Raw genomic sequence first — 24,999 nt, forward strand, 5'->3', positions numbered from 1 at the left:
CTAAATGAAGCATCTGCACCAGAATGAAGCATCTGAATGAAGCCTCTGCACAAGAATGAAGCCTCTGCTCCTGAATGAAGCATCTGCACCTTAATGAAGCATCTGCACCAGAATGAAGCATCTGCACCAGAATGAAGCATCTGCACCAGAATGAAGAATCTGCACCAGAATGAAGCATCTGCACCAGAATGAAGCCTCTGCACCAGAATGAAGCCTCTGCACCAGAATGAAGCATCTGCACCGTAATGAAACATCTGCAACCGAATGAAGCCTCTGCACCAGAATGAAGCATCTGCACCTGAATGAAGCATCTGCACCAGAATGAAGCCTCTGCACCAAAATGAAGCATCTGCACCAGAATGAAGAATCTGCACCTGAATGAAACTTCTGCACAAGAATGAAGCATCTGCAACAGAATGAAGCATCTGAATGAAGCATCTGCAACTGAATGAAGCCTCTGCACCAGAATAAAGTATCTGAAACAGATTGAAGCAGCTGCACCTAAATGAAGCATCTGCACCAGAATGAAGCATCTGAATGAAGCCTCTGCACCAGAATGAAGCATCTGGACCAGAATGAATTATCTGCACGTGAATGAAGCATCTGCACCAGAATGAAGCATCAGCACCAGAATGAAGCCTCTGCACTAGAATGAAGCATCTGCACCAGAATGAAGCATCTGCACCAGAATGAAGCATCTGCACCAGAATGAAGCATCTGAATGAAGCCTCTGCACCAGAATGAAGCATCTGCACCAGAATGAAGCATCTGCATGTGAATGAAGCATATGCACCAGAATGAAGCATCTGCACCTGAATGAAGCATCTGCACCTGAATGAAGCATCTGCACCAGAATGAAGCATCTGCACCAGAATGAAGCCTCTGCACCTGAATGAAGCATCTGCACCTGAATGAAGCCTCTGCACTGGAATGAAGCATCTCCACCTGAATGAAGCTTCTGCACCAGAATGAAGCATCTGCACCAGAAAGAAGCATCTGAATGAAGCATCTGCAACTGAATGAAGCATCTGAATGAAGCCTCTGCACCAGAATGAAGCATCTGCACCAGAATGAAGCATCTGCATGTGAATGAAGCATATGCACCAGAATGAAGCATCTGCACCTGAATGAAGCATCTGCACCTAAATGAAGCATCTGCACCAGAATGAAGTATCTGCACGTGAATGAAGCATCTGCACCAGAATGAAGCATCTGCACCAGAATGAAGCCTCTGCACCTGAATGAAGCATCTGCACCTGAATGAAGCCTCTGCACTGGAATGAAGCATCTCCACCTGAATGAAGCTTCTGCACCAGAATGAAGCATCTGCACCAGAAAGAAGCATCTGAATGAAGCATCTGCAACTGAATGAAGCATCTGCACCAGAATGAAGCCTCTGCACCAGAATGAAACATCTGAACCAGAATGAAGCCTCTGCACCAGAATGAAACATCTGAACCAGAATGAAGCAGCTGCACCTAAATGAAGCATCTGCACCAGAATGAAGCATCTGAATGAAGCCTCTGCACAAGAATGAAGCCTCTGCTCCTGAATGAAGCATCTGCACCTTAATGAAGCATCTGCACCAGAATGAAGCATCTGCACCAGAATGAAGCATCTGCACCAGAATGAAGAATCTGCACCAGAATGAAGCATCTGCACCAGAATGAAGCCTCTGCACCAGAATGAAGCCTCTGCACCAGAATGAAGCATCTGCACCGTAATGAAACATCTGCAACCGAATGAAGCCTCTGCACCAGAATGAAGCATCTGCACCTGAATGAAGCATCTGCACCAGAATGAAGCCTCTGCACCAAAATGAAGCATCTGCACCAGAATGAAGAATCTGCACCTGAATGAAACTTCTGCACAAGAATGAAGCATCTGCAACAGAATGAAGCATCTGAATGAAGCATCTGCAACTGAATGAAGCCTCTGCACCAGAATAAAGTATCTGAAACAGATTGAAGCAGCTGCACCTAAATGAAGCATCTGCACCAGAATGAAGCATCTGAATGAAGCCTCTGCACCAGAATGAAGCATCTGGACCAGAATGAATTATCTGCACGTGAATGAAGCATCTGCACCAGAATGAAGCATCAGCACCAGAATGAAGCCTCTGCACTAGAATGAAGCATCTGCACCAGAATGAAGCATCCGCACCAGAATAAAGCCTCTGCACCAGAATGAAGCATCTGCACTTAAATGAAGCATCTGCACCAGAATGAAGCATCCGAATGAAGCATCTGCAACTGAATGAAGCATCTGCACCAGAATGAAGCCTCTGCACCAGAATGAAGCCTCTGCACCAGAATGAAGCATCTGGACCAGAATGAAGCAGCTTCACCTAAATGAAGCATCTGCACCAGAATGAAGCATCTGAATGAAGCCTCTGCACCAGAATGAAGCTTCTGCACCAGAATGAAGCCTCTGCACCAGAATGAAGCCTCTGAACCAGAATGAAGCCTCTGCACCAGAATGAAGCATCTGCAACCGAATGAAGCTTCTGCACCAGAATGAAGCATCTGAACCAGAATGAATTATCTGCACGTGAATGAAGCATCTGCACCAGAATGAAGCATCTGAATGAAGCATCTGCACCAGAATGAAGCTTCTGCACCAGAATGAAGCCTCTGCACCAGAATGAAGCCTCTGAACCAGAATGAAGCCTCTGCACCAGAATGAAGCATCTGCAACCGAATGAAGCTTCTGCACCAGAATGAAGCATCTGCACCAGAATGAAGCATCTGCACCAGAATGAAGCATCTGCACCAGAATGAAGCCTCTGCACCTTAATGAAGCATCTGCACCAGAATGAAGCATCTGCACCAGAATGAAGCCTCTGCACCAGAATGAAGCCTCTGCACCAGAATGAAGCCTCTGCACCAGAATGAAGCCTCTGAACCAGAATGAAGCCTCTGCACCAGAATGAAGCATCTGCAACCGAATGAAGCTTCTGCACCAGAATGAAGCCTCTGCACCAGAATGAAGTATCTGCACCAGAATGAAGCCTCTGCACCAGAATGAAGCCTCTGCACCAGAATGAAGCATCTGCACCAGAATGAAGCATCTGAATGAAGCCTCTGCACCAGAATGAAGCATCTGCACCAGAATGAAGCATCTGCACCAGAATGAAGCATCTGCACCTAAATGAATCATCTGCACCAGAATGAAGCATCTGCATGTGAATGAAGCATATGCACCAGAATTAAGCATCTGCACCTGAATGAAGCATCTGCACCAGAATGAAGCATCTGCACCAGAATTAAGCATCTGAATGAAGCCTCTGCACCAGAATGAAGCATCTGCACCTAAATGAAGCATCTGCACCAGAATGAAGCCTCTGCACCAGAATGAAGCATCTGCACCTAAATGAAGCATCTGCACCAGAATGAAGCATCTGCATGTGAATGAAGCATATGCACCAGAATTAAGTCTCTGCACCGGAAAGAAGCATCTGCACCAGAATGAAGCATCTGCAGCTCCATCTGAAGCCCCCGACTGACCTGGAGAAAGACTACAGAGCAAACACATTCCACTGTGTGTGTCCGCTGACCCAAACACACAACAATTGTTAATTAAAAGTTAGTTTAATAGTTCTAACAATTGTTCCAAAACCACTTTGTAAGTTCCACATGGTGAGAATGTTGAACAGTTTGACCCTTTTCTTCAGATGCAGATTGTTTCTTTTATTGCGTTAAAGGAGAAGTGTTTGTGCTGTAACTTTTACAGTTTGCCATGACACACTGCCCCCTGGTGGAAGTCAGATGTGGCACAGGAGGTGACGTGTGACCTCTGTGCTTGGATGGTCTCAGATATTTGCTGCCCTCTAGTGGTCAAAACAGTACTGCACATGTCTTTCAGGAGCATTCCACTAATGTCAAGTAAAAACAAACGACGACACTGCACTAAACATAATGTAGATAATGCAGTTTTATCCTCTGGACACTGTTTATTTAAGCGAGACATTTTGACTTTCATCCTAAAGTCATTGTCAATCTGCTGCTCTGAGAACTGGGACATTTATCACTGATGAGTTCCTGATTAACATCTGAATGTGGTTCTCCTGCAGGGTTCTCCTTTCTCACAGGGTTAAGGCTGATTTCATCTGTTTTCACTGTCACCTTCGAGGAAAGTGCTGTTGTCAATATATTATTAATACAATATATGTATTATATTATTATTAATATAATATATTGAATTGAATTGAACTAAACCTTAAACCTCCATTTGTGTTTAGAGGGTGTCCAAACTGTGGCCCTGGGACCAAATGCGGCCCTCAGACTTTTTAGTTGGCCCTTCCTGTTAAGTCGTACCCTTTTCTCTCTCTCTCTCATTTTTAGGACTCAAAACCCAACACTTTTTTTTTTTAAATAATGAAAGTAAAACGGTAACACAGAACAATGAGGCGATACAACTATAAAATACAATATATATGATGTTTGAGCGCAAGAAGCAGCAGAGACCACGCCGTGACGTCAGGAGGTTAAAAAGTCAAATTTAAAAATAAATCCAAACTTCCGGCTGCGAATGCTCAAACACGCCGCGCGCAGCTATCGCGAGACTTACGGTCCCGCGCCGCGGCTCCGTCGCTGGAAGTATCGCGAGACTTGCTCAGCTGTTTAGTCTGTGTGTGTTTTTGATGCTAGTCGGTGAGCACGTGGGGAGGAGAGTGACTTTCCACGCTTCCCACGGGGACACGGAGCGAAACACTTGCGTTCTGACGTTACTTCACTGCTACTTTCACCGTGGCGCCGCCGAGGACCGCGAAACACCGTAAGTTCCCCCGGTGCCCGCGCGTGGACCCCCGCGGCAGCTCGGGCTAGTTTGTAGCAGCGGAACACGGGCTCGCGGCGGGTTCGAACGTGCGGGTTTCCGTGCCCCGCAGCTCGTCCTAAACGCACAGTGAAGCGTGCGTGAGCCGTGCTTTGCCACGCGTGTTCGCGCCGCGCCGCGGGGCTTCGCGGGGCTTCACGAGGCTTCACGCAGCACCACGCAGCACAGCCATGTCATTGAACCGTCCATACATTCAACTTGAGCTAACCTGGCGACGTTGTGTAACTTACGAAACACGCGCGAGGCAATGATCCGAACATAACACACTTTACACAACAAACACACGCGCTTTTCATGACCTGAAGTGCGTAAATGGAGCAGCCCGCGCGCGTTTATTCAGTGAAAGTGTGTTTGTTGTAGTCGGACAGACCCGGCTAGCTAAGCGGCTAACGTGACGGTCTGAGGCCCGTGTCATTACCCGATTTGCGTCACACATGCCGCTTTCCTGCACATTTGCGTGCGCCAAAAGCCCGTTTCCCCCTCGGGATAACGCGCTGTACTTTGTTACTGTGGAAACGGTTGTAGGTTTAAACCGTGCGTCCCCCGCGTGACCTGACGGCGAGCACGCGCCTCACGAGCTCCGCGTGTGTGTAACGTAACGCACGCGCCTGTCACTGCGACTTTCACCGTTAGTCACCGTAAAAGTCTCCGGTTTGTACAAACGCGTGCTCCCGATGACCACATTGTGAGTGTTCGCGGTGACTTTTACCGGTGTTTGTCCAAGTGCAGCTGCCGTAGCCGATATTACGCATGCGCGGAGCACTCTGTGAGACGAATCGTGCAGCGACGCAGATCGGGCAGCGACAGTCCGACTACGAACGTCCTTTTAACCCCCCATGACCACCAGCGGCGTTTACGTGTTCTGAGCCCACGTGGTCTTATTATTGAGCTTTGTGTGTCTTTGTCTGAGCTTTGTGTCGTCACAGCTCAGAGAAGCACAGCCTGATGTTGAGTGGGGATGCAACGATTAATCATGGTCGTAATCATAGTCGTGGTGGTGTTTGGACCTTTATAACCAAGACATCTGTGCTATTAAATCGAAATGTCAAAAAAATTTATATAATTAATGTAACACTATTTGCTTTTCATAAATAATGCACTTTATTCATCACATTTGAACCTTTTATTTGATTGATAATGTATTTAAAAAGTCCCAATGTGCTACAGAACTGACTGCAGCCTTAAAGTTCAGCCAATAGAGAGGATAAATGTGTAACGCTGACAAACGTCCACTTTATTGTGGGCTGTGAAAACGTATCATAATAATCGTCCTCGTCTTAATTCGTTGTGTTGTTGCAGCAGCGGCTAAAAACCGGGGAACTACATGACCCATGATGTTTTTCATGAACTAATGTTAATTGTTTGGACTATGACCATAAGAACTCGCACTGAAGACAAAATATCTCCCCAATATCTGTACGTATTGGGCAGTGCAATATCGTCCTGTTTGATCTGAATCTTGCAGCTAAACCTCAAACTATTAATCGATTGTTGCCATTGTTTCCTCCTTTTGGTAGTGAAGTATACCAAGCGCCACTTGGTTTTCCCGGGGCCTTTTCCATTTTGGCGTTACTGCGGTGCGGGCGCTTTACTGCGGTGCTTGCGCGTTACTGCGGTGCGGGCGCGTTACTGCGGTGCGGGCGCGTTACTGCGGTGCGGGCGCGTTACTGCGGTGCGGGCGCGTTACGGCGGTGCGGGCGCGTTACTGCGGTGCGGGCGCGTTACTGCGGTGCGGGCGCGTTACGGCGGTGCGGGCGCGTTACTGCGTTTCTGCGGTGCGGGCGCGTTTCTGCGGTGCGGGCGCGTTTCTGCGGTGCGGGCGCGTTACTGCGGTGCGGGCGCGTTACGGCGGTGCGGGCGCGTTACTGCGGTGCGGGCGCGTTTCTGCGGTGCGGGCGCGTTTCTGCGGTGCGGGCGCGTTACTGCGGTGCGGGCGCGTTACGGCGGTGCGGGCGCGTTACTGCGGTGCGGGCGCGTTTCTGCGGTGCGGGCGCGTTTCTGCGGTGCGGGCGCGTTACTGCGGTGCGGGCGCGTTACGGCGGTGCGGGCGCGTTACGGCGGTGCGGGCGCGTTACTGCGGTGCGGGCGCGTTACTGCGGTGCGGGCGCGTTACTGCGGTGCGGGCGCGTTTCTGCGGTGCGGGCGCGTTATTGCGGTGCGGGCGCGTTACGGCGGTGCGGGCGCGTTACTGCGGTGCGGGCGCGTTTCTGCGGTGCGGGCGCGTTACTGCCGTACGTCTGGAGTAAGTGGCAGTATAACCATGTGTCAGTGTTGCCAGTTGTGTGTATACGTAAGTAGTAGTGGTAGTGGTGGTAGTGGTAGTGGTAGTAGTATCACAGTCTGTAAACGGCACCGTGAACGCCAAAGTCCACCGCTGACTGTAGGTGGCGCTGGTCGCACGCCAACACGTGTTCTTTAACTAACTCTTGTGTATTATGTACTCACGATGTATAAGTGAGAGGAATATTTGGCCATAAATCTGGTGTTTTGGTTCAAATGGTTTTATGGTTCTTTTTTTTTTAGGCCCGAGCGCCACAAGCTGGCGAGAGGCCTATTAGTCTCGTAAGGCCGTGCGAAGTGCGCGTAGTGCGCACGAAATCGAGCGCGAAGCGCTCGCCCACTTCCAAACACTCACTAACGCACTCCTCCACTCACGCACGCCCCGTGCATACTAATTAGCTGTAGGATAATGGAACATTACCGTTGTAAACGGGCGAAGCCCGTGCAAAAGTGCGCACTAAACGAGCACTTTACATATCCCCATATAAAGCACTCATTTGCGCTAAGTAGCTCACGAATACGTTCCCCATCTCTTGCATGTTCCGTGCATATAAACATGTAATGCAAAAATGTAACATTATTACTGTATAGAGGGCCAAAAACACAAAGTGGGCGGAGCCCACTCAAAATTATCGAAAGTACCCGTCAGTGACCAGGGACCCACACCATGAGGTAGGAAAGCGCGAGCTTATGATATTTGATAAATGGGAAACATTGTTTTCGCATCGGAATATTATTCTTTCTTCTTACCCCCCTATTTTTCACCCAGTGAACATTGACGAAAAGTCACAAAAATGTTCACACCTCTAAAAATCGTGCCTCTCTACATTCTGGCTATTTCCCTTTTCTAAAATAAAAAAAATTGCCGCGTCACCGCCCCCAAATGTACCAAAAATGCATTGAGAGATAGGAAATGACCCAAAAAAAATCTGATCGTAGAATCATGAAATTTGGCGCAGAGGTAGATGGTGACAAGAGAAGTAAAAAATATTATTACGGCAACGCCGTCCACCCAACCAAATGTCGGCCATATTGCTTCAAAAATGGCTAAACATGACTCGGGAGTTTTTCCAAACGTCGTACTTTTACGAACTCCTCCCAGGGCGTTGGCTCTAAAAAGCTGAAATTTGGTGAAAATGCTACTGAGGAGTGGGACATCAAAAGTTATTCAAATTACATTGATACCTCTCACGGTCTCTGTGCGGCGAAGCCGCAAACTGTAGCTAGAATTTCAGAAATCTCCCATATTTAAATATATTGTTAAACTCTTTGCCCTAAACCTACTTGAAGTGAAATAAATTAATTTGGCGCCACAGCGCCCCCTACAGATTTTATATGGAGGTTAAATGTTTAGTTTTGCGAAATTATATGAAATTTGACACACAACTCAATTTTGGCCCCATCAAAAAAGTCAATGAGACCCATGTCATAATTGTTATGGCGTTGCCGTAGCGATGACCGAAACCTCCCATGTTATTCCAATGGGGAAATCGCCAGAACATGTTTACACTTTAGACTTTCACAAACTCCTCCCAGGGCGTTAGCCCGTTTAACCTGAAATTTGGTGAGACTCATCTTCAGGGGTAAAAGTTATCCACATTTTTATTCAAAGAGTCACGGTGTCTGTGCGGCAAAGCCGCACATTTTGCCAAGAATTCAAAATAAAATTGCTTTTTGATGGTAAAACAAAGGGGAGAAGATGTGACAGCGTCACAGATTCAGCAGTAGGAGTAATAAAAGGACAATTGGGGCGCGTTAGTGCCCCCTCCTCTTGCGGCGTGGCGCGGCGGCGTGGCGAGGGCCGATCATTGCCGCTTGCGGCTATATTTTTAATTTATTTTTGTTGTGTATATGTGTATATATGTTTTTATCCAAACACTTCCTTCTCCACGTTTCTAAATTGGGTCTTCCCTGTAGCATTGTGTGTTTTCTGTGGTGTTGGTGCGACGTGCAGGGATCGCTCTGTATTTGATCAAAGCGTAAATAATTACACGCGTTATCTGGAGTTAAGTTGCACTGCGGAACATTCCAGAGCAGTTTCCCTCAACTTGAGTGTTTCACATTGTGGCATTAAACTAACTCACGAAGACAGCGAGCCGGACACGTTACTGGTCAGATCTGTGGACTAAACGATGCACACGTTTACAGGCTGAGAAATAGATTTTCAAAGTTAGGGGCCCCCAAGCAATTTCAGGGGCCCACAAGCACACGCGACATCGCGGCGTCATAAGAACAAGATAAATGTGTTGTTTTAAACCTGGTTATTAGCATGTAAAACAATTTTAAAGTACTTTTATCTGTTATTTGATATGAAGAGCACAAATAGTGAATCATATAAACCAGAGTTCATGATGTTTAAAACTGTTTAATTTAATATAATAATGTTTCTTAGATACAAAATAAATACTGTTTACAGCATTTGACACAAGGAGATCGTGTGGAATATATAAAATCACAGCCTACAAAATAAACTAACATATATACATTGCCCCGAAAATTAGACCGAGCATTTCCGAGGACACGTGAACGCAACACGAACGCAGCGGCCAATCAGATTACATCACGGAGACCGCTCGGCCAATGAGAAGCGAGAAGACGTGCGAAGTGGGCATGTCTGTCAAAACGAAACTTAAGAGAGGAAAATGCCCTGAATATGAACAAATTACTAGTTCAATTTTAAGGAGGGGCACGGCGGGCCCCCTCCTATTTCAAACCGCGGGCCCGCCGGAGATTCAACTGCTTACGGGCCCCGGGCCCCCGTCTATTTCGCAGCCTGGTTTAATGCCCGACATTAATGCTTAAGACCTTCACCTCACCATCTTCAAACGAGTGATTAGAGGCTTCAAGATGGAGATGCACGGCACTCTGAGGTCCTGAACTTGTATTTCTTCTGTGCTGATAAAGCCTCTTGTGTAGAGGCTGTTTCGTCTCACCTATGTACCGTTCTTTACAGCTTTCTTCACTGCATTGGATCGAATAAACTACATTACTCTGTTTTTGAGTCGGCAACTTGTTTTAAGCAGGAGAAAAGATGGTTTGAAAGAGGAGTTAAGGAAGCTATTTTTGTTAAAAAAGAAAGACCTTCTTTAAACAGAAATGGAGGGCTAAGGTTTAATCTTCCTGTTATTTATAATGGGTTACTGAACCCCTGGAAAGGTAGAGGACCAGGACCAGGACATTTAGATGCTAATCAGGTCCTCAGGGTGGTTGAGCCAGGGTCTCACAAAGACAAAGAGGATTCTAATAGGCCATTAAGATTCTGAATAGGCTCGGTAGATACAAGGGGGAGTTTCTGTTGAAACAAACAACTCCTTCTACTTCAGGAAGGCTCCGCCCAATGGGCGGGTCTTACCACAGAACAGTATTAATATCGGAGTTCTCGACCTAAATTCTGTTATTGACAATGACTCTTGGATGAGAGTCGAAACGTCTATTTTTTCTAACTGAGTCCAGATGAAACAACTGAAGCTTTTTCTACTATGGAACACGCCTGGACCAATGAGGGATTACACCGACATGTTTTATAATAAATATTCTGAATCATAATCTTGTCAGGAACAAATCAAGTATCAATATTGTTAAAATAGAAACTGTTAGAGTTCTGTTAAATACCAAAGCTTGTCAAATAAATACCTGTGCAGTACAATAATCCTGCTCCTGTCAGACTGATGCAGGGGACAGGTGTGTCCCACCGCTCCATATACTGTCTGTCCCACCACTCCATATACTGTCTGTCCCATCGCTCCATATACTGTCTGTCCCACCGCTCCATATACTGTCTGTCCCACCACTCCATATACTGTCTGTCCCACCACTCCATATACTGTCTGTCCCATCGCTCCATATACTGTCTGTCCCACCGCTCCATATACTGTCTGTCCCACCACTCCATATACTGTCTGTCTCACCGCTCCATATACTGTCTGTCTCACCGCTCCATATACTGTCTGTCCCACTCCATATACTGTCTGTCCCACTGCTCCATATACTGTCTGTCTCACCACTCCATATACTGTCTTTCTCACCGCTCCATAAACTGTCTGTCTCACCGCTCCATATACTGTCTGTCCCATCGCTCCATATACTGTCTGTCTCACCACTCCATATACTGTCTGTCCCACCACTCCATATACTGTCTGTCCCGCCGCTCCATATACTGTCTGTCTCACCACTCCATATACTGTCTGTCCCGCCACTCCATATACTGTCTGTCCCACCACTCCATATACTGTCTGTCCCACCACTCCATATACCGTCTGTCTCACCGCTCCATATACCGTCTGTCTCACCGCTCCATATACTGTCTGTCTCACCGCTCCATATACTGTCTGTCCCACCGCTCCATATACTGTCTGTCCCACCGCTCCATATACTGTCTGTCCCACCGCTCCATATACCGTCTGTCCCACCGCTCCATATACCGTCTGTCCCACCGCTCCATATACCGTCTGTCCCACCGCTCCATATACCGTCTGTCCCACCGCTCCATATACTGTCTGTCCCACCACTCCATATACTGTCTGTCCCACCACTCCATATACTGTCTGTCTCACCGCTCCATATACTGTCTGTCTCACCGCTCCATATACTGTCTGTCTCACCGCTCCATATACCGTCTGTCCCACCGCTCCATATACCGTCTGTCCCACCGCTCCATATACTGTCTGTCCCACCGCTCCATATACTGTCTGTCTCACCACTCCATATACTGTCTGTCTCACCGCTCCATATACTGTCTGTCCCACCGCTCCATATACTGTCTGTCTCACCGCTCCATATACCGTCTGTCCCACCGCTCCATATACCGTCTGTCCCACCACTCCATATACCGTCTGTCCCACCACTCCATATACTGTCTGTCCCACCACTCCATATACTGTCTGTCTCACCGCTCCATATACTGTCTGTCTCACCGCTCCATATACTGTCTGTCCCACCGCTCCATATACTGTCTGTCCCACCGCTCCATATACTGTCTGTCCCACCGCTCCATATACTGTCTGTCCCACCGCTCCATATACTGTCTGTCCCACCGCTCCATATACTGTCTGTCCCACCGCTCCATATACTGTCTGTCCCACCGCTCCATATACTGTCTGTCCCACCGCTCCATATACTGCCTGTCCCACCGCTCCATATACTGCCTGTCCCACCGCTCCATATACTGCCTGTCCCACCGCTCCATATACTGTCTGTCCCACCGCTCCATATACTGTCTGTCCCACCGCTCCATATACTGTCTGTCCCACCGCTCCATATACTGTCTGTCCCACCGCTCCATATACTGTCTGTCCCACCGCTCCATATACTGTCTGTCCCACCGCTCCATATACTGTCTGTCCCACCGCTCCATATACTGTCTGTCCCACCGCTCCATATACTGTCTGTCTCACCGCTCCATATACTGTCTGTCTCACCGCTCCATATACTGTCTGTCTCACCGCTCCATATACTGTCTGTCCCACCGCTCCATATACTGTCTGTCCCACCGCTCCATATACTGTCTGTCCCACCGCTCCATATACTGTCTGTCCCACCGCTCCATATACTGTCTGTCCCTTTCAGTCTTCTCATTTTTTTCTTTTTTCTTCTGTTCTTCTGTAATTTCTTGTCTTTTGGGTGGGGGGGTGGTACTTCCACATCGACACAGTTTTTGTTGTAAACAACTTTACTCAGTTGCTATTCAGTCTTCACTTTTGCCGCAAAGTTAGAGCGGGCATTTCCGAGGACACATGAACGCGACACGAACGCAGCGGCCAATCAGATGCCCGCTTTCATCTAAATTAGATCACGGGCACCGCTCGGCCAATGAGAAGCGAGAAGACTGCGAAGTGGGCATGTCTGTCAAAACGAAACTTAAGCGATGAAAATGCCCCGAATATGGACAAATTACTAGTTAAATCTTGATTTTTTTTCGAGTAATTTAGATACAGGGGCCCGGGGCCCCTCCTTATTCAAGCCCCGGGCCTGCCGGAGATTTGAGTGCTTACGGGCCCCGGGCCCCCGTCTATTTCGCGGCCTGCCCACAGGCGCTGACGATGGCCGGCCCACCAGGAACACGCCCATGCTCCAGACGCCCCGCCCCGTTTGAGCTCAGCTGTTCACCACCGATGCAGCTAAAATCAGACTAAGAATGCGTTAAAAGTACTTTGAGATGTATTTTTTCCCCACATAATTCATTCTTTAAGTACATCACAGTACTTTTTAATCTTAGTAACTGTACTTTGACTGCGTCTGCACTATTGGCGGCCGTGGTCGGGGCCTTTCGCTGGCCGTGGGTGTAAATATAGGCGGTGGTTTGTGAGCGAGCAGCTGCCAGAGCGAGCCTGGCCCGTTGCCATGGTCACGTGTGGCACATGGCCTCATAGCTCCGTTAAGGAAAGGCATGCGCTTGCAAACCTTTTTTTAACACCGGCGACTCGGGCACAGAAAGTTCAGAGGTCGCCGCCGCCGCTCGAGTTGGCGACGCGTCAGTCAAGCGACTGCCTGGACTTTGTTTGAACGTCACTGATGGAGCCGTCATCGCAGCGGTCATCGCAGCGGTCATCGCAGCGGTCATCGCAGCGGTCATCGCAGCGGTCGGTTACGCCACGCTGGAGTCGTCAGAGGAAACGTATCGGCAACATTTTATTTTTCTCCAAAAGCAGTTGCATCAGGGTTTTTATTATAATGAACCAGTCTTCTCTGGTTTGAGTTGAAATGCAGTGATATTGTTTCTATCATATGATGTCACTATGTCAAACGGCGGCTAAACGAAGAGAACTACATGGACCATGATCCTTTGCTTCAGACAACATGAAGAATGAACCTAATGTCTGAAATCTTTAGGATAAGAAATGATTCACACCAAAGGCAAAAGGAAAGATTCGGTGTGTGTGTGTGTGTGTGTGTGTGTGTGTGTGTGTGTGTGTGTGTGTGTGTGTGTGTGTGTGTGTGTGTGTGTGTGTGTGTGTGTGTGTGTGTGTGTGTGTGTGTGTGTGTGTGTGTGTGTGTGTGTGTGTGTGTGTGTGTGTGTGTGTGTGTGTGTGTGTGTGTGTGTGTGTGTGTGTGTGTGTGTGTGTGTGTGTGTGTGTGTGTGTGTGTGTGTGTGTGTGTGTGTGTGTGTGTGTGTGTGTGTGTGTGTGTGTGTACATATATATATATATATATATATATATGTATATATATATATATGTGTATATATATATATATGTGTATATACATATATATACACATATATATATATATATGTGTATATATATGTATACATATATATACACATATATATATATATATATATGTGTATAATGTATTTTGTATTATGTATTTTTTGTATTTATTTTATTTCATAACATATAAAATACATGATTAGTGACACAATTAAACACAGATAGAAAAGCAGCAGGAAGAAAAGCACGTTTATTCTCTTTTTCCACTAAACGACAGAATCCTCGTCATTTCTCCTTTTTCAAACTTATAACGTTTCATTTCTTAAACGGATCTTAATTCTTTGATTTTCTTTGTCGAGATCGTTCCATAAATGCACTCGTTTGTTCCTTTTTTGGTTCATTTTGTACTTAAAACTAACTACTCAGTCGCGGATAAAGCTTCAGTCGGTTAGATGAAGCTTCAGTCGAAGCGTTTCACTCACTGGTCTATGTTCTTGTGTTGCAGGTTTAGCCGTTAGTGTCTTGTGGAAATGCCGCTGAGGTTTCGCTCGGTCGTGCCCTACACGCTGCCCGGAGTCCTCGCCCTGATCGGCTGGTGGTGGTACATCTCCCGAAAGAAAGACCGCCCTCTGGACAACGGGGAACCCAAGAGGCCGCCTCCCACCGCCGGCCTCCGGACCACACCCACTGAGGGCAGCAACGGCGTGATCGAGAATGGCACCGGCTCCTCCCCCGCGGATGAGACGGCGAGGCCCAACGCGACAGCGAGAACACTCGACCGTGACAAGGACCCGCGCGCCCGGGACAACGGGGACGCGACGATACGAGTGGACGAGGACGCGGGGCGGAGTTTAAAGGACGAGACGCCGGGCGAAGTGCGCTCGCCTGAATTGGACGTTTGCGAGTCGAAGCGGGAGACGGTTTTGTCCGCGCAGCTCGCCAAAGTCCTGGATCCCAATATCTCGGAGGAAGAAAGGCCTGATCCGGAGGGCGAGGTGGCGGCAGTCTGCGCGGTCAGCCCGCTGCAAAGGGCGGCGCCGCGAATCCAAGCGGAAACGCCTCTTTTGTTGCAGGATTTCCAGCAGAACATCCTGACGAGCACGCCGTCGCCGCCGGCGTGTTCGCCCGCGGCGGCGCGCGAGTTCGCCCGCGAGATGTTCAAGCCGAAGGAAGTCGAATCGGATCTGGAGCTCCTCGCGGCGGGTTTGATAACCGAGGTCATCTCCGCAGCGACGCAGGAAATCATGGCCGACGCCGGCTGCCCGCTGTCGGAAAGCACCAGAATCTGCTCGCCAGAAATAGACAAAACTGAGCTCGAGTCGCTCTCCAGAACGAGGGCGGAGGTCGAGGAACCGGAGCCTGTGGTTTCGAACGGACGCGGCGCCGATACGGTCGTGGACAGTGCGTCGCAGCGGTCAAACTGTTCGGGGCAGACGAAGCCGGGCACCGAGGGGGAGGTTCTAGAGGAGGGGCAGGTTCTAGAGGAGGGGCAGGTTCTAGAGGAGGGGCAGGTTCTAGAGGAGGATTTAGCTGGAAGCACGTGCCACTCGGAGGTCAGCAGTGACGACCTGCACCCGACCGACCACATCCAGGTGACGGACCTGTCGGCGCAGGAGGAGGAGGAGTCGCGGGCGGAGACAGCGGCGGGCGACGGGGCGGGGCAGAGGGCACCGAGCGAGGACGGGTCCGTGGAGGGCGTGTGCGACCTGAAGAGGCTGAACGGGACGAGCCTGGGCAACGGAGCTCACGGCACGGACGCGGAGACAGACCAGTCCGGAGGCGAGGGTCGGTACTGCACGCTCGCCGCATTATTACTTATACTTATAAAATGTGACGGGGTACTTATCCTTACAAAATGTGACGGAGGCGAGGGGCGGTACTGCACGCTCGCCGCATTATTACTTATACTTACAAAATGTGACGGGGTACTTATCCTTACAAAATGTGACGGAGGCGAGGGGCGGTACTGCACGCTCGCCGCATTATTACTTATACTTACAAAATGTGACGGGGTACTTATCCTTACAAAATGTGACGGAGGCGAGGGGCGGTACTGCACGCTCGCCGCATTATTACTTATACTTACAAAATGTGACGGGGTACTTATCCTTACAAAATGTGACGGAGGCGAGGGGCGGTACTGCACGCTCGCCGCATTATTATACTTAAATGTGACTGAAGCAAGGGGCGGTACTGCACGCTCGCCGCATTATTATTCAAAATGTAACCAGAACGGTGACTGTTTTGGAAGCAAATGTCAAGTTACGTTTAATAAAACTGGTCGCTTAAAGGCGTGTCGAGGTCAGAATATAATCGTACAAAATAAGTCTGTTCACTTCATACTTGTATTTCTATGTAAAAGTATCCCTGTATGTTTGTAGAGTATTATTAACTTATTCACGTCACTTTATCGCTCGAATATCGTATTTTCCGGACTATAAGTTGCACCTTTTTTCATAGTTTTGGCCGGGGTGTGACTTACTTATATTTATACTTATATGCTTATACTTATACTCCGGAACGACTTATGCGATATTATTTGTTATTTTCACACTTGCAACCGCATTTCATACTCCAGTGCGACTTATATATGTTTTTTTTCTTCTCCATTATGCATTTTTTTGCTGGTGCGACTTATACTTCTTAAAATACGGTACATTTTGTTGAGTCTGAGCGGTTCTAGAGACTGTTTTCAACTGCATCTACATCATCTTCACAAGACTTAAAAACACGTTGGATTTTCACAGTGAGTCCGACATGTCCAATCATAAACCGTCTCTTTTTAACGTACGATTCCACCGCTGCCGTGCGAGTTTGAGGCAGTTAACCCGTTTTTACTCGCCCCAACGAGAACGGTGCTCATTCTTTGTGCCCAAATTGCGGATGGGCAGCGTCGGCGGGCACGATGACCGCTCCGTGAACAATGCTAGAGACACATTTCTGACAAATCAAGCACTGAACTGTTTAATCAAAGAAGTTTTGTCAGTGAATGAAAGTGGGAGCTGCACACGCTCCTGAAAAGAACGCTTTAAAGACAAACTAAGTAGCATTTTCATCTTAGTAAAGTCTTTAAGTTCCTGTGATGTGACGTGTTTTCGGGGGGTTTGAAGTGTCCCCCGTCGCCCCCTGCTGTCTCGGAGTGGGAAGGACCCGACCTGAAGAAAACTCTCCTGAGAAACCCTCGCTCTATTTGTACATCTGTCAGCGTGAAATGTGTTTGTGTGATTCTACTGACTCATTATGATATTATGGATTATTTATAGTAAAAACACGGCGGTCTTGGTGTTCTGACCGCTGTTTGTGGTCACAGGCTCGGACGTGAACAGCATGGACTCTGTGGACAGCGGCTGCATCGGCGAGAGCAACCACAGCTCGTCCAGTTCCGAGGTGGTCGTCTGGGAGATCGAGGTGCCAAAGGTAACGCTGGCGTGGCACTGCCAAACGCTCGAGCCGGGGGAGGGGCTACGGCGCACGCACAGTCACAAAGAGCGTTTTATTTTCTGTAAACAATGAATATGATATGAACTGCGGAGACGTCGTGGGTCTGTAATTAAATGTGGTTTTACCCGTTTTATCTGCACAAAAAAACAAAAGTCTTGAAAGCGTTCAGCCTTAGTTTAATTGAGCTCTGATGTGAGACGTTTGTGCATTATTTCTGTGTGTTAGATGGAAATGAAAGTGTAAATGAGGCTTGTGTTGTGTTGCAGCACTTGGTCGGGCGCCTGATCGGGAAACAGGGCAGATACGTGAGTTTCCTGAAGCAGAGCTCCGGAGCAAAGATCTACATCTCCACGTTGCCTTACACGCAGGAGTTCCAGATCTGCCACATCGAGGGTCAGTGTGTGTGTCAGATCCTCGTTATCCAGCGCAATGCCAGCGTAGCAAATGTGCCAAACCAGAAGAGCGAATGTCCTTTTGTAAGAGAAGCAAACAATCCTCAAAAGGACCTTTTTGTTCTTTTATTTATTATAGTTTGTCTTTTTTTCCCCAACTGTTTTGCAATATATTTATTTTCATATATTTTTTATTTAAAATTATTTTTTTCACTGTTTTGCGAAACACTCCTGGGCGATTGAGGGATTACACAGACATTTTTGTTTTTATTTTATTTTAAATAGTTTATTTTTTTCACTGTTTTGCAGTATTTTTATTGTTAGGCCCGAGCGCCACAAGCTGGCGAGAGGCCTATTAGTTCCGTAAGGCCGTGCGAAGCACGAAATCAAGCGCGAAGCGCCCGCCCACTTCCAAACACTCACTAACGCACTCCTCCACTCATGCACGCCCCGTGCAGACTAATTAGTAGTAGGAAAATGGAACATTACCGTTGTAAACGGGCGAAGCCTGTGCAAAAGTGCGCACTAAACTAAGTAGCTCACGAATACGTTCCCCATCTCTTGCATGTTCGTGCAAATAAACATAATTCTCAAATTTAACTGTATAGTCTATACAGTAATAGTGGGGTTGAGTTGGCTCCGCCCACTTGAGGGCCAATAACACGAAGTGGGCGGAACCCACTCAAAATTAACGAAAGTACCCGTCAGTGATCAGGGAACTACACCATGAGGTAGGACGGCGCAAGCACTTTCCGAAAATGTATAGTTTATGATATTTTTAAAAAATGGGAAACATTGTTTTCGCTTCGGAATATTCTTCTTCTTGGGACCAGCCCCCCTATTTTTCACCCAGTGAACATTTACGAAAAGACAAAAAAAAATTGCACATTAGAGAGGCACATAAAATTGTGCCTCTCTACATTCTGGCTATCTTCCTTTTCTATAATTTAAAAAATTGGCACGTGAGATAGGAAATGGCCCAAAAAAATCTGATCGTAGAATCATGAAATTTGGCGCAGAGGTAGATGGTGACAAGAGAAGTAAAAAATATTATTACAGCAACGCCGTCCACCCAACCAAATGTCGGCCATATCGGATCAAAATTTGCTAAGCATGACTCGGGAGTTTTTCCATATGTCATACTTTTACGAACTCCTCCCAGGGCGTTTGCCTGAAACAGCTGAAATTTGGTAAAAATGGTGTTGGGGGGAAAAAGTCAAGTTATTCAAATGACTTTGATATCTTTCTGTGCGGCGAAGCTGTAAACTGTAGCGAGAATTTCAGAAATTCCCAAATGTTAAAGTTGCTTCTGATTGCGCAGATAAAGTCACATTTGAATCAACTGTTTAACCTGAACCTACTTGAAGTTAAACAAATTCATTTGGTACGATAGCGCCCCCTATAGAGTGAAATAAAATGTTATTTTTTAATTTGTATTAAATTTGACACACAATTCCATTTTGCCATCCTGATCCAAAAAGTCAATGGGACCCATGTCATAATTGTTACGGCGTAGCCGTAGCGATGACGGAAACCTCCCATGTTATTCCAATGGGGAAATCGCCAGATCTCTGAAATTTGCAATTGGAAAACATGCTGACACTTTAGACTTTCACAAACTCCTCCTGGGGCGTTAGCCCTATTAACGTGAAATTTGTTGAGACTCATCTTCAGGGGCGGACCATCAAAAGTTATCAACATTTTATTCTAAGAGCTACAGTCTCTGTGCGGCGAAGCCGCAAATTTAGCCAAGAATTAAAAATAAAATTGCTTTTTGCGCAGCAGCATGATCCGACTCGTAACTGTCCTCTTGTCTCTTTCAGGAGCGCAGCAGCAAGTGGACAAAGCTCTCGCTCTGATCGGGAAGAAGTTCAAAGATTTGGACCTGACCAACTTGTACGCGCCACAAGCCCCGCCCCTCACGCTGCCCTCGCTGCCCATGACGTCCTGGGTGAGAACGGGTTTGCTTGTTCTCCCCGTATCAGACCTTTGTCCTCCTCAGTCTCCAGAGCCCTTTCCTGTGTCCTCCTCAGTGTCCAGCTCCTCGTCTCGTCTCTAAACCTCGCCCTGTCCTCTCGTTGTCTCTTGGCAGTTGCTGTTGCCGAGCGGCGTCACTGTGGAGGTCATCGTGGTGAACATTGTCTCGGCCGGTCACGTGTTCGTCCAGCAGCACACGCACCCCACGTACCACGCGCTGAGGAGCCTCGACCAGCAGATGGCGCTCTGCTACTCTCAGCCCGGGACGCCGGCCCTGCCCTCGCCTGCTGAAAGTAAGGCCACGCCCCCGTTTGACCACGCCCCGTTCATCCACGTGTGTCCTGTCGTGCTCAGTTTAAACGTGTTGGAAAGAGGGTTAGAAACGAGACCGTTGCATTTACGTTTGCAGTTTGACATGTTTAATCCGACTGTATTCTCACTTTTATCAAGTTTAAACACTAATACTCTTCATGAGCTCCTGGAAAAACGTTTTTAAAGTGTGCGTCCCGTGTGCAGTCGGCGTGATCTGTGCGGCACCGGCCGGTGAAGGCGTCTGGTGGCGAGCGCAGGTCATCACGTTCTACAAAGACTCGAGTGAAGTGGAGATCCGATACGTGGACTACGGGGGATACGATCGTGTCAAGATCGACACGCTGCGGCAGATCAGGTGCGTCCCGTCGCCGCGGTGACCGTAAACTGTTGGGGAAAGAGACTTGACTTATTCTATAGTAGAAACTGTCCCGGGCTCAAATAGATTAAATACTACCCGATTCTTCTAAGGTTGATTTGACTGTAAATAAGTGCGTCATAGTTCATACTGGACCCCACTGGGCACCCCCCAGGACCCACACTGGGGGCCCACACAGGGCACCCCCCAGGACCCACACTGGGGACCCCCAGGAGCTTGATGGTTCCTGTTTGGGTGAGAAAGGGCCCCGTGTTGTGCAGAGGGTTTCCAGGGTAACGTCCGTGTCCATGTGACATAAGTAAAAGTCTCTCCTCTGGGACAATAGAGTTCTATCCACTCACTCCACTATAACCTCAGCGTGGAGCCCCCTGCTGGAGCCCCCTGGTGGTGGATTAACTGAATCCTTGACCTTTCTCTGTCCAGATCTGACTTTGTGACGCTCCCGTTTCAAGGAGCAGAAGTTCTGCTGGACAACATCGCACCACTTCCAGGTGAGAACGTTTGACTCTTGTGCGCTTGACTCGTGTGTGCGCTTGACTCGTGTGTGCGCTTGACTCGTGTGTGCGCTTGACTCGTGTGTGCGCTTGACTCGTGTGTGCGCTTGACTCGTGTGTGCGCTTGACTCGTGTGTGCGCTTGACTCGTGTCTGTTTGACTCGTGTCTGTTTGACTCGTGTGTTTCAGGCGAGGACCGTTTCTCGGCTGAAGCCACGACTGCCCTGGAGGAGCTGACCAGAGGAGTGGCACTTCTGGCACAGGTTAGGTTACACTTTAGTCACTAAATACAAAGAATCAGAAAAGGTTTTTCTCAGTGTCAATGGAAATAATTCACAAACATAGGAACTTGTCCTGGTGCAACATAAAACAATGAACAATGAGTAAAGAAAAACATTTTAATTTATACGAAAAAAAGGGGGGGTGGCTTCCTGCAGAGATGAAAGTGCAGTCGATTACCTTCCCAGCAGAGGGCGCTGTAGTCTGTTTGTCCCTGGCTGTGGCTCCAGAAGAGTTCCACATGTGACAAAAAGAAACACTCTGCAGCAGGTTCACTTCTGTTCACTTCTCTTTTTACAAATGTTTATCAGAATGTACTTTCCATGTACAATGTTGTTCTTTTAAAATGTTGGGATGCACCGATACTAGGTCCTGGTCCTGGTCCTGGTCCTGGTCCTGGTCCAAACTCACTGTAGTACTTAAAGTGGCACAGCACACTGCACATAAACCACAAACACATGAAGCATTAAACTATGATCAGAACCTTGTGAGAATATATCAGTATCGGTATCAGTATCGGTTGGCGTGGGTGCGTCCTCGTGAAAATGCTCGTGTGTCGGTGTCTGTGTCCTTCTGGGCTCTAACCCTCTGGTCTGTGTTCAGGTCTCAAACTATGACAACAACACGGGGCTCCCCCTGGTGCATCTGTGGAACATGGTCGGAGATGAGGTTTGTACGGTGCGACATCAAGTGCGACATCAAGCAAACTCCAGACAAAGCACAGACTCATCCAGTTTCATTTAGAAGGTTCAAGTTTCAGGCCCGTTTGGCTGCGACAAACGACAAAATGGCGTTATTACTTTATTCATTTTTAACTTGTATTTAAACCGGGTCAAAACCACTGAGAACGACGCCTCTTTGTAGGACAGGTGGACTTGTAGGACAGGTGGACTTGTAGGACAGGTGGACTTGTAGGACAGGTGGATTTGTAGGACAGGTGGACTTGTAGGACAGGTGGACTTGTAGGACAGGTGGACTTGTAGGACAGGTGGGCTTGTAGGTCCTGGTGGGCTTGTAGGACATGTGAGCTTGTAGGACAGGTGGGCTTGTAGGACAGGTGAGCTTGTAGGACGGGTGGGCTTGTAGGACAGGTGGGCTTGTAGGACGGGTGGGCTTGTAGGACAGGTGGGCTTGTAGGACAGGTGGGCTTGTAGGACAGGTGGGCTTGTAGGCCTGGTGGGCTTGTAGGCCTGGTGGGCTTGTAGGACAGGTGAGCTTGTAGGACGGGTGAGCTTGTAGGCCTGGTGGGCTTGTAGGACAGGTGAGCTTGTAGGACAGGTGGGCTTGTAGGCCTCATGTATCACACAGACATGTGGCTAACGGCGCTCCGTCTCCCCCTGCAGGTGGTCTCGGTGAACCGCACGCTGGCTGAGCGGGGGCTGGGCGTTTGGGTGGAAAGCTTCTAAAGTCGCATCAGATTTGGACCCGCCCGGGTGTTGGCGCCCCCCACTGGATCTAAGGAGGATTTGTTTTTGTTTTGTTTTCTGCTTTTTTGTTTCACCGTTTTGCCCTATATCCTGAAACTTCAACCAATGAGAATGATTTGCAGGTAATCCTGGCACATGGCTTCAGTCTGCGCGAGACCACCCGGGGGTCCAGCCAGAAGAGAGACTTGTACATTTTTAAAAAGAAAAAGTCTATATTGTAAGTAAATAAAGGTTCCAACGATATTTTTTCCTCCCCCACATCGTCAGCCGCTCGTGGAACTCTGCACGTGACTCGAAAAGGAATCTCCACCGCCAGAAATCATGTTCTCGTCCACGTCATTTCATACATTTTGAGTTTTAAAGCGGCGAATCCACGGAAGCTCCGCGCGCTTCGGGAAGCTCCACGCCGCCGCACGCTTTGTCCGGGGAAGAGGCCAAACTGGGCTCCAAAACGGCATCGATCTGGGCGTTTCGCGGCTGAGAAACGAGGAAAACACCAACGGGAGAATGTTTGAGAAAAGAAATGTAAAAGCTTGAAGTTGTTCGAATCCACACGCTCCCATTTGTCACGAAATAGACACGATTTTGGACTCGATGTGACGGAGCTCGTCTTTTAGCTCGCTACTTTACGCTTCAACGTTTAAAACTCGATCTTGATATGAAGGAAAAGTCTCAATAATGAGTTCCATCCCATAATGAAAGTCTGAAGATCTAGAACGTTCTAAAACGCTTCAGAAAACGTCCCATTTTCCAGCATCGATGCTTGATTAAACGAGCAGCGCTGAAGTTCTCATCGATTTGTGTCCGATTCTCATTCGCTCTTCGACGTGCTCGTCTCGGGTCTGTTTTTAGTCCTGGACCTTTAGTGAAAACGTCCAGCGAAAGGCTCCTGCGAAACGTGCGTGGTCTCCGTCGCAAATCGTACGTGAAATCGTACGTGAAATCGTGCTCTGGCTCGTGACAAATGGGACTTTTGTTTGACTTTTGTGGTGTTTGTGTGTAAAACGGTTTCACGCGTCGCTAGAGGAGCCACTCGTGTCTCGTAGACTGAAAAAGGTCCTGGAAATCTTGAAGGAGGAGGCGGGGCTCTGGAAGGAGGGGGCGGGGCTCTGGATGGGGGCGGGGCTCTGGAATGACACTACAAGCGGCAGACGAACTCCAGCTCAGACGTTCACTTTTAAAGCAGAAGTGTCCAAACGCGTCACATTTGAACACGCCAAACGAGGGCGGAGGAGTTACCGTTGTCAGGGCAACGAGGGCAGAGGAGGAGTTACCGTTGTCAGGGCGACGAGGGCAGAGGAGGAGCTACCGTTGTCAGGGCGACGAGGGCAGAGGAGGAGCTACCGTTGTCAGGGCGACGAGGGCAGAGGAGGAGCTACCGTTGTCAGGGCGACGAGGGCAGAGGAGGAGCTACCGTTGTCAGGGCGACGAGGGCAGAGGAGGAGCTACCGTTGTCAGGGCGACGAGGGCAGAGGAGGAGCTACCGTTGTCAGGGCGACGAGGGCAGAGGAGGAGTTACCGTTGTCAGGGCGACGAGGGCAGAGGAGGAGCTACCGTTGTCAGGGCGACGAGGGCAGAGGAGGAGCTACCGTTGTCAGGGCGACGAGGGCAGCGGAGGAGCTACCGTCTTGGGTTCAGATCGTCAGACGTCAAATCTGAGCATTTTTTCTTCTGTTTTTCTGTTTTCGCTCGTTTTTTTTCGCTCGATGAAAGAATTCGATCGAACAAATTGCGTCTAAATTCAACGCGCGGTGAAATTGCACTTTGTTAAAACTAGAAAAATACAAAACGTCTGTGAAACGAGCGAGACTATCTGCCAGTGCAGGAAACGGGCTCAATAATCTTATTTATTTAGCGTTTATTTAAGAGTCGGATTCTTTTTGTTTAGATTGAAGTGAATAAATGTCGGTCAGATTCATGAACTGTGTGTTTAACGAGTGTTTTCCTGGTTTAAGAAGGTGTCGTTTGTTGACGTAAAAGGTCCTTGTTCATGTGGAAAGGCCTTAAAACGATGTGTAAACACGGAGCGTCTGGGAA

The 24,999-nt window shown here is 48.3% G+C and overlaps 1 protein-coding gene across 1 annotated transcript; it reads left to right on the forward strand.

The window, feature by feature from the left end:
- The first annotated feature begins 4,641 nt into the window (after window positions 1-4,641).
- On the forward strand, window positions 4,642-24,029 carry akap1b (A kinase (PRKA) anchor protein 1b). The gene is made up of 11 exons (XM_072456434.1): window positions 4,642-4,776; window positions 14,770-16,049; window positions 17,575-17,681; window positions 17,972-18,098; window positions 19,921-20,048; window positions 20,190-20,367; window positions 20,591-20,741; window positions 21,186-21,253; window positions 21,446-21,519; window positions 22,139-22,204; window positions 22,879-24,029. Exons 2-11 carry the CDS (start codon window positions 14,795-14,797, stop codon window positions 22,939-22,941), a joined length of 2,217 nt encoding a protein of 738 aa, XP_072312535.1. The 5' UTR covers window positions 4,642-4,776; window positions 14,770-14,794; the 3' UTR covers window positions 22,942-24,029.
- Window positions 24,030-24,999: the final 970 nt, after the last annotated feature.

Source organism: Eucyclogobius newberryi, unplaced genomic scaffold (genome assembly GCF_026437365.1).
Source record: "Eucyclogobius newberryi isolate DKJ021-1_F unplaced genomic scaffold, fEucNew1.0.hap1 SCAF_10, whole genome shotgun sequence".
In the NCBI taxonomy this organism is placed as follows: domain Eukaryota; kingdom Metazoa; phylum Chordata; class Actinopteri; order Gobiiformes; family Gobiidae; genus Eucyclogobius; species Eucyclogobius newberryi.